The 19,626-nt window shown below is 58.5% G+C and overlaps 1 protein-coding gene across 4 annotated transcripts in view; it reads left to right on the top strand.

The window, feature by feature from the left end:
- TTC28 (tetratricopeptide repeat domain 28) overlaps positions 1-19,626 on the top strand; it is a 648,733-nt gene that overhangs the window by 615,657 nt on the left and 13,450 nt on the right. For all 4 annotated transcript variants that reach the window (XM_082355559.1, XM_082355558.1, XM_082355557.1 and 1 more), the window contains 3 exons: positions 6,023-6,167; positions 16,138-16,317; positions 17,979-18,699. In XM_082355559.1, the coding sequence (XP_082211685.1) occupies positions 6,023-6,167; positions 16,138-16,317; positions 17,979-18,699 (1,046 nt within the window). The remainder of the gene's footprint in view (positions 1-6,022; positions 6,168-16,137; positions 16,318-17,978; positions 18,700-19,626) is intronic.

Here is a 19,626-nt window from a genome sequence, read left to right as displayed (position 1 = left end):
TGAAAACATGTGATAAAGACCTCAGAGAAGGTGAGGAGCCAGGCGCCTGAGCAAAGCGGCCGCACCTAGAACGAGCTCAGCACTGTGGCAGGAGGCCTCCTCCTTCTCCTGGCCCCGGACAGCCTGACCTGGGTGCGCCCTGTGCACACACGGCCTGCAGTACAGTGCTCAGTGCAGCGTCTGCCATCCTGGGTGACGGGGCACTCCAGACGAGGGTTCAGGGCCTGAGGCTGTGGCAGCGCTGGGCCTTGGGCTCCCCAGCCTCCTGTTGCCTGACTGCATTGCCAACGGGGCCCTGCCCATGACCTGGGCCTTAGGTGAGATGCTTAACCTAGAGTCTCTGTTTACTCAGCTGTGACAGTGGAGGTGCGGGGGGTGCGGGTGAGACCTGCCTGGTGGGAGGATTCCAGTGATGGCCACGGGTCAGCCCGGCCTGGCCCACCCCAGGAGAGGCCCCCTGTCCCATGGTTCTCTCCTGTCCTCTCCCTCCAGTTGCCCTAAAGATGCCAGACGTGCCCTGGGTGAGTGCTCCTGGCTCAGCTCACTCTGCAGCCCTGTCAGATGGGAAGGACCCGAGTGCCTGGCGGGGAATTGAGCACAGAGGGGAGGACACGGGAAAGGTGGGAAAGGAGAAGACCCTCCAAGGCGCAGGGGGGAAGCCTGCGAGGCAGGCATCCCTGCTTCTCAGCACCTGGAAGAGCAAAGCTGGCTCCTCGGTCAGCTCGCCTGTCATGCTTTCATGCAACGCCCCTTTCCTCGCTGCTCCCCTGTATTCTGCCCGGTCCCTGCCCCTCCTCAGACAAGGGAGGCCTGTTCCAGTCCCGCCTCTGGGTGGAAGTGCGTGCGGAGCCCTGGGAAGTCCTTGCGAATCTCTGGGATGCACCAAGCTTAGGTTTGGGCTCCTCCCTCTGCGCCGAGAGACAGGCGGGACGGGTGGGATCTCTGGGCCAGGCTGGCTGCCACCATCCCTGGGGTCTTCAGCCTGGGTGGGGCCCCTCCCTTAGTCTCACCTGAGGGGTGCTGAGCCCCTGCTCCCCCATTTCCGCTGCTCACCTCGCTCTCCTTCTTTGACTGTGAAAGCTGAGAAACCAGTGTGTGTGTTGGGGTGGGGGGTGGGTCCCCCCGGGGTGGGTCCCCCCCGGGTGGGTCCCCCCCCACAGTAACTCTGCACGTGACCTCACTCCCCTCCTCAGCAGAGCCCTGACGGGAAGCCAGGGCAACCAGCTTGTGCTGAGTGTGGCAGTTCGGGCCGAGCCTTCCAAGCGCACATCCCCCAGGTGTCCCACGGCCTCCCGGATGCCTGGTAGGCGCACGCCCGCCCCAGTCGGGGCCGTGGCGTGGGGTGCGTCAGTGTGTGAGCCCGAGCGAGTCCCAGCGCACAGGGTCTTCTGCAGGCCCAGGCAGTTATAAATCCCCCTGCCTGGGGAATAGCTCTCTTCATTCCTGCAGGGAGATTCATGAGCCGCAAGTGCTACCCAGACCGCCTGGCTTTTGTCATCATTCCGGAGACATAAACTACCCCGATGCCTCTGCCCTGCCCGGGAGCGTTCCACATATCACCTCGTAGCTCTGCATCCTGCTGGTGCAGAGACCAGGCGGCTCCCCCCTTGCCTGCCTGCCTGCTGTCCCCCTGGATGCGTGCTCAGTCCCTCCGTTTCCCATTACCACACAGATGGCTGAGCCGCAGAGAAAACGAATATTTCTCCAGAAGTAGATTAATAAACATCATCTGAGGAATGAGCTGGTAAAGACCACGATGTGGTGTGAGAAAATCCTCTCTGCTGAGAGCTGGACTGTCAATTAGCCCGATAGGGTCCCTGGCAATAAATGAAGGCCTCAAGGAAAGCGAGCCAGCGCCCCCTGCTGGAGCCGCGTGGTGGAGCAGCTGGGAGTCCCGGGAGCCCGGCCCTCCTTCCTGCTCCCACGAAATCTGGGAGAGGCTGCCCGCTGTCAACGTCACATTTGTGGACCCAGCAGCGGGGAGGGCAGCGATCGGAGGCAAGTGCAGGTTGCTCAGTGTGTCCTGAAGGCTGGGAGGACACAATAAAACCCCTCCCTCCCTGGCAGTTGGGAGGCCTGACCCTGCCCTGGCCGGCAGCCTCTTCCAGGCTCTTGGCCTCTCTGATCTGTAGAAGAGGAACCTCCCCACCTCCTAGGGTCCTGAGAGCGAGATGTGGGTGTGGCAGGCTTGGCAGGAGCCTGAATAGGGGCCCAGCCCTTCCTGCGGCTCACCCTCTTGCCACGGGGAAACGTTTCCACCCTGTCACAGCACCATCCTCTCATCTGCCTCCAGATTGCCCAGGCAGAGAGAAGTCAGCCAGGCTGAAAGGGCCCGCAGAAATCAGAGCAGTGCCATCACCGAGGCCCCACCCCGCGGCCGTGCTTCCGCAGTGTGATGGATGCACTGGGCCGTGGCGACAATGCCAGGAAGGAGGACAGCAGGGAGCGGACCATCCCACACATCCGCTCACACCTGTCAACCACTCCGGCCCGGGGCTCAGAGCCCAGGGGACCGCGGCCGCTTGGCTGTGACTCTGAATCCCGACCACAGGGACGTGCATTGGCGACGCCGACTTTCCAGACAGATTGCAGCGCCGGAGGGCTGTGCTCACGCCCTGCCACCGACACGGGCAAGCTCAGGGAGGGCTCTAGGGCTGTGGCCAGCAGAGCGGTTAAAAGAGCCACCGCAGTTTTGATGGCTTCCTAGAGTGAGTAGATTTTTAATTTTTTAAAACTAGAAGAGACCTGCAAGGCATTTAGTCTACCCTTTTGTCTTACAATCAAGGAAAAGTGGGGAGCAGAGAAGTGACATGCCTTGGCAGAGTCACACGGCGGCAGCTCTGTTGTCCGGGAACGTCCCCCCAGCCCAGGGAAGGAGCTTGACCGCTCGGCTCCTCTGAAATATGGTGCATCTTTGTGCAGATCTCCGGGCAGGCGCACCCCTGTGAGAGCCGCTGTAGGTCACTGTGAATGTTGTAGCAAAAACAGAAGCAACACACACAGGGAGCTTGTTGATTGCAGTCTGTCCAAGGCAGCTCTGTGGAGGTGAGGAAACCACTGCTCGCTACTGTGACCCTGGTGGGTCCTAGCCTGAGACCCGGCCCCCGCCCCCAGCCCCCGGAAGCGTACAGATGCCCAGAGAGAGTGTCCCTGGAAACCTCCGCCAAGCAACACGTGCCGCGACCGGCCGTGTGTTTACCAGCCCTGACCAAGGACATCGACTGGCTTCCCACCTGAACTGGCCGGGAGTGAGGGCGCTGAGTCCCAGCCTGGTCCCAGCCCTGGAGACCAGCAGGAGGCCTTCAGGGAAGGGTGAAGACCGCAGAGCCTTCCTCTGATGAGCCCTGCAAGGAATTGGCCTGGGGGAGGAGCTTCCTGTTCAGGCAGGCCTGGTGCTGAAGGGGGTGGGCCGGCCTCGGCAGCGCGAGCCCAGAGGCCAGCCGCCCTGCCGCCTCACCTCTCCAGCCCGCAGCCCCACCCTCCATACATTTGCCCCCAACACTCTGCCCCAAGCACCCCAGTGCTCCATTCCCAACACTGGTGCCTCCCTCTGCGCTGTCCCTGGGCTTGGAATGGCCTTCCCCCTCCTTGTCCACAGGAAGTCTAACTCCAGATCGCCCCCTGTGCCCACAGCAAATGGTCCTCTCCCAGAAAGCCCTCCCTTGGCTCTGCCTGACCAGCAGCTAGTCAGGGTCTTATGCCCCGGACCCCTGCTGGCGCTCTTCCCTTCTCTACATACAGCCTAGTGCCGGGACCCATGGGTCAGCCCCTATGTGGACCCACGTGCCTGGCACATGGCGGGGTAGTGATGCGTGTGGAGTGGGTTAGCATTGTTGGGCCCCTTTAGATGCCTCTGGCACTTCATGGGTTCAATAGAAAGGCAACCCCGCCCACTTCCACCCTCCTGCCCAGGGCTTCTCACTCATTGTCCCATCAGCTGAGACTCCCAACACCTTTCAGGCTCTGGATGCTTTGCAGTCATCCTCCCCTATCTGACACTCTCTGCAGCATTTTCCCTTTTTGCAGATGCAAAAAGTGAGGCCCAGAGGGCGAGAGACTTGCCCCAGGCTGGGACCCGTGCCCACAGGTCTGTCCATCGCACAGCTCCCCACCCCCTCCTGCCTTCCCTGTGCAGCTTGGTCATGCTGGTCTCCTTGTACCAGGGGAGCTCGGGATGTGGAACTGGGTCTCTTTCTCCAGTAGGAGCTATTTAGTTTAGGGCCTTGGGGTTTGTGGAGCGCCCCATCGGTCACTGTTAGGACTTGTGGCCACACCGTTGTCTGGGAACATGGCACTCCCTGGATGTCTGTGGCCAGATTAATCAGACTCAGGTGCCTCAAGTGGGGTAACAAGCCCACAGTCCAGGAGACACATGTCTAAAGAGTGAAGTGAGGGGTGTGTGGGGCAGGGTGCTGCAGTCCTGCCACCCCCCCGTGCTGTTCTGCTGGCACCCCGGGCTCCCCAGGCTGCGAGTGCACACAGGCCGTGTGTAAGAGCACACGGTGCCGTGACAGACACTGCGCGTCACTCCAGCACATCTCTGGAGGGCAGTTTGGTGCTCGCTCCTTCAGGGGAGCAATGCTCTTTGCCGTGTATTCCAGGGAATTAAGTGAGCCTCTGAGTGTCACTGCAGGGTTATCTGTGCTTCACTGGCTCTGATGGCAAAGACATGCCACAGCCCCAGTCGCTTGTAATTACATGCTTTCTGAGTGAGGGTGATGTAGGAGCGGCCGTGAGCAGGCTCGCAGGCCCTCCGAGCCCTCTCCTCTTTCTTCTCTTGCAGGAGCAGGGTAGGGGCTGAGGGTGCTCACAGCCTGGCTTGGCATGACCCTAGGATTTAGAAGTGGGACACTGCTGAGAACACCACAAAGGGTGGGGGAAGGCCAGGGACAGAAGCCATGCCTCAAAAACGCAAACGCATCTTTCAGATCATTTCTCTAGATGGTCATGGATCCTGGCCTGGCCCAGGAGGGAAAGCCGTGTTCTGCTTTTCCTTAGGTAATAACCACAGAGCTGCCACTGCCAGCCGCCCAGAGTACTTACTTGGCCACGTGTCTGGTGTGAGACCTGGTCTCTGCCTTAAGGTCCTTGAGTGCATAGCAGAAACTCCAGAACTGAGCACGGTGTCTGGATCAAGGCTGAAGCCCACTGACTGTCCAGTAGTCATGTGGGGGCCGCCACCAGAGGCTGTGCTGGGGCCACGCTAGCCACGCCGAGGGGCGGGTTCAGAAGGACTCGTGGGGCAGCCTGGTCCTTGCAGTGGAGATGGGTTTGTTTCCCTACCTGCCGTCTCTTCTGCTCACCTGTGCCGTTTGTCCTCTGTTGGTCCCCAGGGCCTGCGTCAGTGCCTGGCAGGTAGCCAGTGCTCAGGAAACATTTTCTCAATGCATCAGTGACCCAATGAATGTTGTCGGCCTGTGTTGGGAGTGTGAAACTTGGGGTCCTTGGGGTTGAAAATACCACCTGTACTAATAAAATTTTGCCTGGAAACTTTGGAACATAAATTAAAAAGGAAAACAATACCTGCAGCTGCGCCTGAGCTGACCACCCCCCCATGAGGGGCCTCGGGCTGTGCTGGGGCTCCGGTGGGGGCCGGAGGCTGACCTGAGCCCAGGTTGGGGCCAACAGGATCCTCGTTGGCCCCAACAAGGCCAGCGCCCTGGACATTAGTTGGTCTTGGGGCACCGTCTTCCGAGCAGTTTGGTGGCTGCCCCGATTCTCATGGTCCTCATGTCTGCCTGCCCAGTCGCTCCACACAAGGATGTAATTAAATCCTTTGAAGAGCACTTCAGGACATTTGATTATGCAGAAGAACTCCACAGCCGTGTAAGCTGTTGTGCGCAGCTGGGCCGCCCTGTGGTGTCTGTCAGTGCTCACTGTGCTGTGAACAGTACCTGAGGGGGAGGGGGCGAGGCCACAGGGAGGGAGGCCGGCGCGTCCTGCTGGGTGGCCTCCCCGCTGCCTCCTCCAGGAACAGGAACGGAGCCTGTGCCTGACGTCACCCCCGTCCTTCTCTCCCCAGGAGCTGCCAGAGCACGACCAGCCTGGTCGGCAACACCACGTCGCCCGTCAAGGACGGGACCTCCTCTCTTCCCAGGAGGCAGAGCTCGTTCGCCAGGCCGCCGCTCCGCGCTCTGTACGACCTGCTCGTGGCACCCATGGAAGGGGTAAGTGCCCGGCCCACGGCTCCTTGGCGTCAGGACACATCACTTCCCGCTCAGCACCCCTGCACCCCCCAGACAAAAAACAGGCTCCTGAGACAGAAGAGGTTTTCCAGACATGGGGCTTCTCCGACCAACTTCTCAGTCAGCGTCCGGAAGCCCAAGTGGGCATGTGTGCTGGGTTGGCTGCTGGTTAGTGGATAGGCCCTGAGCTCCAAGTGGGCAGATCCGGGTTCAGGTCCCAGCCCGGCTCCTTACTGGCCGGCTGGTCAGTTTGGCCTCCGTGACCTCAGGTGCAGATGAGACGCTGCTCCTTCCCACCTTGCTCGTCAGACTTGGGGAGGCCTGGGGGTGCAGGGCTGCACGCATCTCCCCCATCTCCTCAGCAGTCAGCGCTGCCCCACCCACTGCTCATCTGAGGGTCTCGCCTGAGCAGCTTCAAGCCCAGGGCTGCTTCCTGGTGAGAACAGACCCTTGGCCTCTGCCCTTGTCAGGACTCACTCCACCACAGGGTCCAGCGGCAGAGACGCCCTTGCACTTGTGATTTCTCGAGAAGGTTGAGCGCGGCTACTGACAGGTTTCTGTGGCCCTAGTCTCTGCACATCACTTTTCAATCCAGATGTGGCTATGTAACTGGTGGGAGGGTGTGCGGGGAGGGCTGCCAAAGGGCTCAGGGATCTTGTGAATCTGAATGGTGAGCCCATCAGATGCTTTTGTACGCGACTGTGTATTAGTCAGCTCTGGCTGCTGTAACAAAATGCTGCCGACTGGGGCTTAAACAACCGACATTTATTTCTCACAGTTCTGGAGGCTGGAAGTCCCAGATTCTTGGTGGGAGACCTCTTCCTGGCTTGAAAACAGCTACTTTCGCACGTGTCCTCACGTGATGGAGAGAAAGACAGAGACAGAGAGACAGGGAGAGCGAGCACACTCAGGTTTCTTCTTCTTCTAAGGACACTAATCCCATCATGGAGGTCCTGCCCTCATGACCTCATCTAAACTGAATTATCTCCCCAAGGTCCCACCTCCAAATACCATCACACTGGGGGCCTAGGGCATGAACATATAAATTTGGGGGGGACACAAACATCCAGTTCATTACAGGCCCCTAGGAAAGTCCAGGTACCTGCAGCAAGTGGAGGCTGTGCTCCTGGAGGGCCCAGCTCTCAGCTGGGGAGGGTGGGGATTGACGGGGCCTCAGGGAGCCAGCCTGTGTGTCCCTCCTAGCAGCTCCCCACAGCCAGGTGGGAGAGTCGTCTCACAGGTGTTGGAGTGGCCCATCAGCAGCTCTCTTCCACTTTTGCCAACTGACAGAGGTGAGGTGCATCCTCAAGGTGTCCTCACCTTGACAGTGATCCCTTCACCCTCAGGAAATGCCAGTGCATCTCCTGGCCTGGCCTTCCCAGGATGTGTGTCAACTTGCCTGATATTTTTCAGGAGGCTGCACTGCCTGGTGGTGCCCTCTGGACTTCCCTCACTCAGGGACACGGGGGTGGAGGGAAGCACAGAGCCTCTAGGAGCTGGAAGGCTGGACTCGTGTCTAGCACTGCCTTTTCCTGGCTAGGTGACCTTGGCCAAGCTGGTACCCCTCCTTGAGTACCTGTGTCCTCATTAGAAATTGAGGACGATGTCACCGAGCAGAGCCATCTCTGTGTCCCTAGCAGCTGGCACGGGGCCTGGTGCATGTTGGCACTCAGTAAAGTTTATAGATGGTACGTGGTCCAAAGCTGCATTTGGTATTTAGGTCTAGTCTGGATACAAAGCAGAAGACCCAAGGCAGAAGTCAGCTAATGGGTTTTCTGTGGCCGCTCTTTTGTGGCAGCTGGGAGCTTTCCAAGAGGTTATCGAGCAGAAGGAAGGGGCTGGGCCTGCCCTGGAGCAGCTTTGAGTCTGTGAGCCCCCGACCCTGTCAACCAGCCCGGTGCTGGTTCTGGCTTACTTCTGGGTAGGTCCCAAGTCCAGTGACGTGCCTGCAGGGGACTCACACCTGAGCGTTGTTTGTTTCGCTGGTTGACCCCTCCCCTTTTGGCCAGAGAAGGGGCTCTTCCCTTGTATGAAAGACAGAAATCCTCGGGGTGGAGAGCAGCGGGAAGAGGCTGGGGGCGGAGAGAGGCAACCCCTCCCTCCATCCATTGCAGCGTTTCCACCGGGGGGGGGGGGGGGGGGGGAGAGGCTGCTACAGCCCCGAGTCATCCTTGAAGGGGTCCCGTGAGTTTATAAACTCTGCCCTGTGTTTTTTAGACAGTTTTTCTCTCTGAGGACTTTCCCCTATGACTTAAAGAATATAAACATGCCAGTGGGATTAGTGGTTGCTTGTGTCTGGACATCTGTGCTCCTCCAGGGGTGCCGGGAAGGCGAAGATTTATGGACTCGAGCCCCAAACAAGTTAGAACAGTGATCGAAGTCATGTCTTTATACAGTTGACTAAGGAAGGAAACCCCGGCCCCCCGACGTGCGTGCCGGCGTCCTGAGGCTGCGGCAGCCCCTCTGTGCTCGGGAATGGCACGTGTGAACAGGTGTGACCCTCAGGGGTGCGTCTCGTCTTGAAGTGAGGCATTTAGTTTGAGAGCATTTAGTTCCTGATATTTAGTCCTTTTGTGACTGAGGAGTTTGAACACAGTGAAGGAGTTAGGCTGCCTCAAAAGAGATGTGGAGTAAAACCTTTCAGAGGTCGTTAAAGTAAATGATCAGGGCAAGAGCTTTTCCTTGGCTGACTAATGGGACTCACTGCGGTTCAGTAAAACCACTTCACCGAAGAGCTGGGATCTAATCAGGAGTTCCTTCCCTCCGCATTTCATCCCCTCATTCACGTGTTTCTTGACACGTGCCAGGCACAGCCGGGCGCACACCAGGCACGGAGGAGACTGGGGGCGGGGGCGGTTTGCCGGGTATGGCGCTCATGGACCATGCTCCCGCTCAGCGCACTGCCCGGTGGAGGAGGTGGACGACTGCTGGTTCCCGCCCTGCTCCGGAGGCCACTAGAGGGCGACACGGCACCGTCCGCCGCTCCCGCCGCTGTCAGCTGCCAGACAGAGCCAGGCCTTCTCCACATTTTCAATGAAAATACAAATCAAAACCGAAAGTCCAAGATTATGAATTACTGACACTTCAAGACTAAAACGATTAGCCTCTTCACATGGGACGTATAATTATTTGAACAACTGCCTTTGTTTAGCCGCAGTCCTGTTGCTAAGGGACTAGGTCAGACGGTATGAAAAGTGGAACAGAATAATATTTTACCGCAGGCTTGCACCAGGACTTGATTTAATTTAGCTGAAGGGAAACACTGCTGTGGCTCTTTCCTGGAAGCACGCTGTCCTTTGCTGTCAGGACGGGTGAGCATGTCCAGTTATCACTGAGGAGGCCCCGTTCCATCTGCACATGAGCCATCATCAAACATTAAGTCAAATCCTGTCTCAGACCCAAAGGAGAAAATGTCACCAAAGAAAAGTGGCACGTGCTAGTGTGAGAGGGACCGGGACCCGGTTTGGGTCCGTGGCATTCGTTCTTCATCACCGTCGAGTGAAGGGTAGTCACTCGTGCCCGAGCCTAGACTCGCCACAGGGACACGCAGATTCACGCGCCCCCAGGGCTGCTCCATGTGAAGCACAGACCCCGAATTACCCCTCAGTTTGCAGACGGGGCTTCGTCCAGAGCCAGAAGCTGCTAGCATTAAGGACCCAGATGTAGAGTCTAAAATTCCCTAGGGTTTGCTCAGATCACTCTTTAAATGTGATTTAACAAGTCCCTGGGCTTGTTCTAGTTATAGTCTCTCTCATCCTTATCGTTATTTCCGTTTATTTAAATTCCCTGTTTCCTAAGTTTACAGTCGTCAAAGCCAAGATGATAAGACAGGTAGGAGGAGTGAACGACTCTGGTCAGAAGGAGCAGTCCCCCTCGTCCACCTCTGCTCTTGACTAAAGAAGCCTCCAGGCTAAGCGGAGTTATCTGGTTCAGGACCCCAGAAACTGACTTAAAACTTGCCGTTCACATCGGTTAGGTTGGTAAACTGCCCTCCTAGACACCAGAGCTCCAGGATGGCCCAGGACCTCTCCTCTGAGAAACTCGAGGTAAGGGTCTGGCTCTGGGGCTTGGCCAGGAGAAGAGCTTGGCTTTGGCAGGGTCGTGACTGTGATGTCTGCTCTGGGGGAAAGGGACTCTTGTAAAGCGATGTGATAACCTAGCTTATCCTTTACCCGGGAGATGAGACCGACTGGTCAGGTGCCTGGTTTGTAAATAGACTGGAGGCTTTGGAGGTCGTCTTCGAAGGCTTGTCACACAACAGTCTGACCTTGACTCCGGAGTGTGGAGGGGGGACAAGGCCCGCGAGATGGGCACCGCCAGGCTGTCTGATTTCTGATTGGGACTCTGTGGTAACATTCACATGAGGACAGATGTCACCCAAGGACCGCAAGTGTCACCACAGCTGATTAGGAGAAGGAAAAACGGAGGCAACGACTCACAAGCTGTCTGGACTGCTGAAGCAATAGTGAGAGCACCAGACCAATCAGCGAGCTCCTGCCAGGCAAGCGGTGTTCTCACCTGGGTCAGGGCCCCTTGGGTCGATTCGAGCTGATGTTCAACTGCCCCCGTCTCAGCCTGACCCCAGTAGGTTCTGGGGGAGCCACGGCACACCTTCCACTGAGGGCGTGTGGGCTCGTTTTCACCAGTTCGGCCACAGAGAGGCCCCTGTGCGTGAGCAGACCTCTGGGCTGACTTGGCTGAGACTGGACCCTGGGTGGCCGGCAGGCCCCTCTGGCTCTGGTTGGCCACTGGTCATGCATCTCCTGTAGCCAGATTCCTCTGGTTTGCCCCTTCTCAGAATCTCCAGGCAAACCAGTGGTTTGTTTTTTGTTGTTCAGAGAGGACAGTTGAGTGGGTCGAATTTGGACTTTTGCATTTCTGGTTGGAATACAGTGTCTACAATCCTGGTAGCTTTTAGTCATGGTTTCAGGGTTTTTTTCTGAACAGCTTTGATATTTACTGAGACTGATACAACCATCCATGACACCAAGATTTCTCAGAAGCGTCACATAAAAGGTTTCTCTACCTTAAAAAGTTCTGTTTGATCAATTCGCTCAATCAAATATATAAGTCAGGAAAAAATCCTAAGCCCTGTACATGGTTCTGGGGTATCCAGATTCCTAGCAGTCAGTTCTTTGCTTCTGGAATCCTTGTTGTACACAGTGAAGTCCATTTCATCCCAAATCTAATCTGCCGGAAAGTTCATGGACCCAGGAATTTTCTTGCGCCCCCCTGTGGTGATCAGGGGTGTTCATTCTCTGGCCTGTTATGCTGTGAGGCTCTGAGAGGCCTCCTGTCCTTCCGTGAAAACGGAACTCCCCGCATATGGAGGCTACAGGCTGCTCCTCTGAACCCTGGTGCTGTGCACAGAGCACGTAGTGCTTAAGCCAAAGTTAGGACGCATGCAACATCACGTTTGATATCGGTGCTTTCCAAACGGTTCAGCACCCCCCGGTCACCATGAGTGTATATGGGAGATCCCGTTGACCAAAATGGTGATCGAATCAGAGTTCACCACCCAGGCAAACACTTGGGACCCGTGGGGGTTGCCTGGGGGAACTGCCGACTCGGAAATTGGACGTCAGGGTAACTGCTTGGCGGTGGGTTTCGCAGGTGTCAGGTGTGGTGGATACTCAGTGAAGAGCTGTGGATGATGGTGGTGGAGACGTGCAGGTGAGGAGGACCGTGGTGATGGCGGTATCCCTGAGTCCCCGGGTTCCATGTGGAGCTGGACGCTCCAAAGAGGCCATTTATGTGTTTTGGCCATGTTTACAAACACAGGAGGGAAAGGGAATGAGTTGTACTAGAAAAATGATCGAGACCCAGCAGGAAAGAATAGTATGAATAATAGGACCTGTGTTCCTCTTATTTAGAGCACCTGAAGGCAGTTGAGAATTCACGTTTGACCAGTGTGTGCTGAGGGCCCGCCTAGAGCCCCACACGCTGCCTGTGAGGTCGTGGCGTCAGTGCTGTCCTGTGGGTTCGGGAACTGAGGGGCAGGGAGGTGAGAGTCTTGTCGATGTTCTCAGAACCCCCTCCACCTCTCCGCTAACCACACACCCCATCATCTAGCAGTTCCGGGTCCCCCAGAGCTCCCGACCCAGCACGCGGGCCCAGACCCCGTGGCGAAGGCCTCTCCCGGAATGTGCCTTCCCTTCCTGGTCACTGGGCAAGGCTTTCCAACCTTCCAAACCCCGCTCAACAGAGGGTCTGGGTCTCGTCAGGAGCTAGAAAGCACAGGTAGGTTAACCAGGGGAGATTAGTATCAAGACTGTTCCCTGTGGTGAAGGGGTAACTGTGAGATACAGGAGACTGTGTGGTTCTCCTGGGCTGAGGGAGCGAAACCCAGGAAGGACGGACACTGATGAGGTGTGGTTCCCCCTCCACCCACTCCCCGGGAGCGGGCTGTTCCCTGGTCAGGCCAGAGCCGGGCCACCCCCGAGTGCGGGCGGGAGGGGCCAGGAGCCACCGCCGGCGGGGCCACAGCGGGGCTGCATTCAGTACGTGCGCACGCACGCGCACACACACACACGCCCGCCTCAGGGCAGCACGTTTCGCTCGGGAGAACTGGCTGCAGGAAGCAGCGTGTGAAGAGCAGGTGTGGACAGGGCATTGGGAGCTGAGGTGGGAGCTGATAACAGCCGCCCAGAGCCCCCTGTGGAGAGGAGCCCCCTCTCCTCTGCAAAGCCTGGGCTTCGCCTGTTTTCGTCCTCTCACTGCCCGCCTCCCCTCCAGCCCGGCCGGCCTGGCACCGCGAGCCCTCCAGTTGTGTTTGCTGCGACAGGCAGGGTCACGGCCCTGGTGAGAGCGAAGGGACGCTTCCTGGGGGAGTAACCAGATTTTAGGGCACTTGGCCTGGTGTTTTCTACTTCAGAAGACACATTTCTAGAAACTGCAGGGGTCAGAGAGTCGGAGTCGTTGCTGGCATTTGCTGGACTGTGCTCGTGGCGGGTGTGGGGCCGATACAGAGCCCTTTTGTCCTTCAAACCCAGGGCTTCAGAAGCCAGCGAGCCCTTCCCAGACTGACAGACAGAGGCGCAGAATAGCGCTTCCTTGAATCCTCTCTCCTTTTCCGTCTTAACAGACGAGGTGTAGCTTGCATAGAGACATCACTGTGCTCTCCGTGTTTAAGTTCACGTTGGCTTTTGGCTGATCCTTCCGTGCCAGGGTGACGCTCGTGTGTCCTGGAGGCAGGATGCAGAGGACAGCTTCCAGGGCCCCTGTTCCAACATGTTCGGTCAGCGTTCCCGCTGCCTTTAACCGGAGCTGCCCGTCTGCCGCCACCCACCTCCTTCCCCTCTGCTGGACAGGGGTTCCATTTGGAGCCCTCGCCCAGGGCTGCGCATGCCAGGCCAGTACATGCCGCGAGGTGCTGTCCCGGGAGGACCTGGACCTATGAATGCGGGTACACGGTTCAGAGACGGGCTCGCAAGCTCCCAGGCTAGAGTTTCAGAGGCGTTTCCCTCTCCTCGCTGCTAAGGCCACTCTTCACCAAGTCCTGGCAAGTCCTGTCCCCTTCTTTCCGCTGCGTTTCCTCGTCTGAATTACCACGTGCAGCCCGTCTCGTTGGTGCAGGCTGCCTTTCAAGGCTTCATCAGAGGTTCCGCAGCAGAGGACGCAGGTCCCCACAGTCTGCGAGAGCCACACTCCCGCTCAGCCTCAGGCCTCCACCATCTGGCTCCCGAGTCCCTCTCCAGCCTTGCCCTCCGTGTGCCCCATGGGCCTCGTCTGGCCATTTGGGGCCTCCCCACCCTCACGTGCAGAGCAGCAGCCGGGGGGGCCCAGCATCGTGTCCCACCCTCTGGGGCTGGCGTTTTACACTTCCGTGGTCTCACTCAGTAGTGGTTTCTTGTGCACATTTTATTTTCTGAGACATTGCATCATCGTGAGCTCTCGAGCAGGGACTGAGTCCTGAACTGACGTGGCTCCCCGCCGCCCCGTCACCCACCGTAGACACTAGTGGCTGGTGGAGAGATCAGAAGTCAGTCGTCGGAGAAGACACCCGAGCTCCTCCCAGGATGTGGCATCACCCTCTTGAGGCTTGTGCCTCAGACAAGACGGCCTTGTGGGCAGAGTTAGCAGAGTCCCTTCAAAGGCACGCTGCCTGTGGACCTTTTCTCTAAGCAGGGTCCAGTCTCTTACCTGGCCCAGCACCCCTCAACTACCTTCACTTCACGTGACAGGTGCTGTCGTGACTGGGGACTTGTCTGAGAGTGCTGTGTCCCCGTGAAGCCCGTGACCTGTGGAATGACACCTGACAGAGACTTATCAGGGTTGGGGCCCTGGCAGGTGGAGTCCAGGCAAGGTCTGCAGGGGTGGGGCTGCCACCCCGTCCAGTGATGCCTGGTGACCCCGGATCAGGCGAGGATGGGTCTGGTCCTGCCCATGGCAGGTGGCCTGAGCCCCCCCCATTGCCCATGTGCCGGGCGGCAGTGCTCTGGCTGGGCAGCGAGCAGTTGTCACTGTCACGGCTGCTGACCCATCCCCGAGGTCAGGGTACCAACAGCCCAGCTGCTCCGGCCCGGCCCCCAGGTCCTCTGGGTGTACTGCAGCAGCCAGCAATCTGCCCTCCAGAGGGCCTTCCAGAGCGTCCTCCCTGTGCCAGGCCAGGCAGGGACCTCGGTGTGGCCCACGGTGGGGACACGGAGCCCAGGAGTTGACCCCTGGAGTGGTCACTGGGCACACCCTACTTCTTCTCTCCTGGGTTGTACGGCGATACTTTTACCTTTTCTTGGAAAGTAGCTCTTAAAGAAAAAAAGAAACATTTGGCCTAATAATTTTTACTTCCGCTTTCTTTAGATGCATCTAGAATTTTAAAAAAAGAAAAAAAGCCACAGGGGGTTTGTACAGACAGAATGTCCCACCAGGCGCATGTCCCTTTGGGTTAGCTGAATGCCCTCTGCACCCTCAGCCCAGAGCCCACAGCAGTGCGGCCATGGACACTCGCTCCTCCAGAGCGTGGCGGCTTGGGCAACAGAGGGATGGGGGGGGGGACCCGGCTGTGACCCTCCCCCGAGCCAGCACCCCAGGGCTCAGGGCCACCCAGCACCTGGCACCTGGTGCCCGCGGTCTGTGGGCCCTGCACGTTCTCCCCGCAGGCTCCTGTGGCCGCTTCATCTCTTTATTCACTCCTAGCCTGTGTCTAGTCTGGTTTTCACAGTCATTGCCACTTGCGTTATCCAGATTCATCTGGCCTTAGTCTCCATGAGCAATTCTGCTGGAGCGTGAGGGGTGCCTGTCTGCTCTGCGTCCGCATGCACTCACCCTTCCCTCAGGTCCCCGCCTGGGCCTTTCGGGAGTGATGGGGGTCCCATCAGTGTCAGATTCCCTGCCAGCACCGGGGGAGCGAGTGGGGACAGCCCCTGCAGAGCCCGGGGCCATGGGGCCACCCTGTCCTGGGGGGAGGGACACAGAGGCCTGAGGTGACTTGAGGTCCTGGAATCCGGAACCCTTCTCCTCCGGGGATGTCATCCTGGTTCCCAAAGCTTCTGTCTGCACGTCAGTTCCCTCGCCTCCTGTCCACTGAAATGGACAGCACGTCCCACTTTGGTTGAGACCTCACTGCCTGTGTGACAGGGTCATTCCTACACTGCCCGTAGGGTCCCTGTGCCAACGCAGCATCTCCTGCCCTGGTCCTTCGGGTGCACCGTGACTCACTGAGTGCTTTCTGGGACAGCTGCCCTTTGCATGAATCCCCTGCCTTCTGTAGAAACATCTGGATGACCCGGGCTGATCCTTGTCTTTGTGGGACACCCTCCGTGACGGGTGACCACAGTCTCCCTCCTGGCCCTGCTCCTCTACCCTCCTCCTTGGGTGGCGCCTGTGAGGCAGGTGGGAGGGAGCCCCGCCCCATCACCCCCACTCCCTGAGCGGACCCCCTGGGGGCGGGGGTGCCTGGTCCTCCCAAGGCGTACCCCCGCTGGGTGTGTCAGCCGCTCCGCTCACCCCACAGGGCCTGATGCACTCCAGCGGCCCTGTGGGCCGGCACCGGCAGCTGGTCCTGGTTCTGGAGGGGGAGCTCTACCTCATCCCGTTCGCCCTCCTGAAGGGAAGCTCCTCCAATGAGTACCTGTACGAGCGCTTCGCCCTCATCGCCGTCCCTTCCATCCGCTCCCTCGGTCCTCAGGCCAAGGTAAGTCAGGCCCGCCTGGGTGTTTGGGGCGCCGTCCCTCTGGCTGGGCTGGTGACCGCAAGAGGAGGTGTGGACTCTCTAGTTTGCGGCTGGTGGGGTCACTTTGGAGCAGATCCGTCCGAAGGCAGGGGGACAGCCTCCCGAACCCTTTGCCACCTCAGGAGGCCACCATGTGTGTCATTTCTCTCTGCGTTGCTTTGCTGTGACACCAGTGTTGGGAGCTACTCCCAGCACTGAGTCAGGCTGGAGGCTGTGCCGCCTGTCTGAGGAAGCGGGTCACCCCCTGGGGGCCGCGCTCACCCGCCAAGCTGACCGCTGAGTGGGCGCCGAGTGTGCCCAGAAGAAGGGCCGCAGGCAGGGAGGGCAGACAGATGGGATTAGCGTCAAGTGGGCAAGGGCCCCACAGGCCGACAAAGAACCGAAAACAAATGGGTGGCTTTCAGGACTTGGGTCTCATTTGGCAAAAATCAGTGTGGGATGAACTCTGTGGACTCAAGCGGGTGACAGTGGCCCACTACAGGTCAGGGCTTAGCCCACAGCCACCCCTGGCCCTGCCCACCTACCTAGAGGGCCTTCGGAGCCAGCCCTGAGCCCTCTTCCCTTCTCTAAACTCGCCCAGATACCCTGAGACCCGGGCTCCCTCCTGCCCTGACACTCCTGCCCCAGGCCTGGGCATGGGCGGCCCCCACGGGACCTGCCTCAGCCTCTGTTGACCTTGGTCACTGGCATGGTTCCAGGTGGGTCAGTTTCTGCCTCACGGGTTTTGGAGATCTTAGTTATGACAGTTTTTGTTGCTGAATTGTACTTCTCATGGGACAGAGTCAGTTCAAGGTGAAAGAAATGATTTTTCTCCAAGTTTTCTTCATGTCCATGGTTGACTGTGAATCCCATCCGTGAGCCAGCTGTGTGCCGTCTGGCACGGAGGGCCAACTCACCTCTCCGGCTGCCAGGGCACCCTGGGAGGCAGAGATGAACCAGAGAGTGGAAGAGTCCCGTCTCCCGACAGGCACCCGAGAGGCATTTCTCTTTCCCAGTTTAAGGCATCACCGGGTGGAAACACCAAAAAATTATTTTGAAATAATTTGATGCATGATGTTTTCCCCAAAAAACATCAGAAGGCATCGTGGGGGAAAATCAGAACTTTGTTGGGCTTCTTTATAATGATTTTATAATTCAGTGATGTTTTTCATCTTTTCAGTTGTAGTGCCTCTAAAGGACTTAATTTGGCCCTGTCTCCCCTGTGACTTGCTTTTTGCAAGTTTAAACAAAATCACCCCTCCGAGCCCCTGTTGCATCAGCAGTGGGTTCCCCCTGATTGAGGGGCTCACAGGGGAGCCTGTGGGAGGGAGATGTAGGGCCGGTGATCCTGCCCTGCACACCCTCGCCTCCTGCACGCCCTGTCCCACCCCCCTCCAGCTTGACAAACGGCAAGGGGTCTTCCTGCCATCTATCTGGTCTCATTGTTTTCAAGAGCTTGTCACCAGCAGGTGTGATTCTCAGTCAGACATGCACCTGTGTCAAAAAGGTCTTGAAAAGTAGAGTGAACAAGGTTATCAGGAGAACAGGTGGAGCCACGCTGGATGCAGCCCTGCTGGAGAGCTGGCATCTGCCTGCCCCAGAGAAGCCCTAATGGGTGGCCCGCTGTCTTCCCTCCCCTCCAGTCTCACCTGCGGAAGAACCCTCCCGCCTACTCCAGCTCCACGTCCATGGCGGCTGTGGTCGGCAACCCCAAGCTCCCATCGGCGGTGATGGACAGGTGGCTGTGGGGCCCGATGCCGTCAGCCGAGGAGGAGGCCTACATGGTGTCCGAGCTGCTGGGCTGCCAGCCGCTGGTGGGCAGCGTGGCCACCAAAGAGCGGGTCATGAGCGCCCTGACCCAGGCCGAGTGCGTCCACTTTGCCACCCACATCTCTTGGAAACTGTCGGCCTTGGTCCTCACGCCCAGTGTGGAAGGCACCCCCGCTGGCAGCAAGAGCTCCTTCGGCCACCCCTACACCATCCCTGAGTCCCTGCGGGTGCAGGATGACACCAGCGATGGCGAGAGCATCTCAGACTGCCCGCCGCTGCAGGAGCTGCTGCTCACGGCCGCCGACGTCCTGGACCTGCGGCTGCCTGTGAAGCTGGTGGTCCTCGGCTCCTCCCAGGAGTCCAACAGCAAGGTCACAGCCGACGGGGTCATCGCGCTGACGCGGGCCTTCCTGGCGGCCGGCGCACAGTGTGTCCTCGTGTCTCTGTGGCCTGTGCCCGTGGCTGCTTCCAAGATGTTCCTGCACGCCTTGTACTCGTCCCTGCTGAATGGCCTGAAGGCCAGCGCGGCCCTGGGCGAGGCCATGAAGGTGGTGCAGAGCAGCAAGGCCTTCTCACACCCCTCCAACTGGGCAGGTAGGGGCTCGGGTGCCTGTCAGAGGGCCTGGGGGCGCAGTCAGGGCGGTGGGGGGTGAGGACGGGGGCAGGGGGGGTGCTGGGGAAGGACAGTGCAGAGAGGCTCAGGGAGGGGGCCTCGCTGGCCGAGCCACGTCAGTCTCTCCTCACTGTGGCATTAGAGTGGCCTTGTGAGCAGGAGCGTCAGAACATTCTGCCGTCAGGGTGCGTGTCAAGCCCTCCTGATGTCGTGTGCACTGGGTGACCCATTTTACGGCCCTCGTGTGAAATCCCAGACTGTAGGAAAGAGCAGTCAGTGTGTTTAGAGAGACCTGAGATTTGGTCATTGGAGGACTTGGGTTTGGTCCAGCTCCACATCAGGCTGTGTGACCTGAGACAGGTTCCTTACCCTCTCTGAAGCTCAGTGTCCTCAGTGGTACCAAGGGGATGATGGTGGTAGTGCTGGCATCTCCCTGTCCACATTTGAGACAATCTGAGGAGTGGGTTGAACGTCTTGTGATGCGTGAGGGGCCGGCGGCGTGTGTGCCCAGTGGTCCCACCGCAGGGCCCTGTGAGGGGCATGAGGGCCTGGGGGTGGAGGGAGCACGTTCCCTTTGACATCTGGTCTGCCGCTCAGCTCTATGCAATGACCTGCGACCTGCTGTGGACCCTCCCATGCGGGAGACCCTCCCCGACAGGCTGAGACAGAGTCCAAACCCAGACCCAGGCCTCTCATGCGGCAGGGCTGTTTTGCTGACACACTTCATGATCCTTCAGTTTGTGGTGGTCTCTCTGAATTGGCCCCTACACCTCCCCAGGACCTCCAGAGCAGACGACAATCCCACCAATGCCACAATGAGTGTCTTAAACCTTGAGAAGCAGAGGAACACCAAAAATACTATTTTCAAACATGTACGTTTTATTGTTTTAATGGCAAAAAAATATACC

The sequence above is a fragment of the Balaenoptera borealis genome (assembly GCF_965194805.1).
Source record: "Balaenoptera borealis genome assembly, chromosome: 14".
Classification (NCBI taxonomy): domain Eukaryota; kingdom Metazoa; phylum Chordata; class Mammalia; order Artiodactyla; family Balaenopteridae; genus Balaenoptera; species Balaenoptera borealis.
The sequence above is the reverse complement of the archived record's forward strand: the minus strand, read 5'-3'. Positions and strand labels throughout refer to the sequence as shown.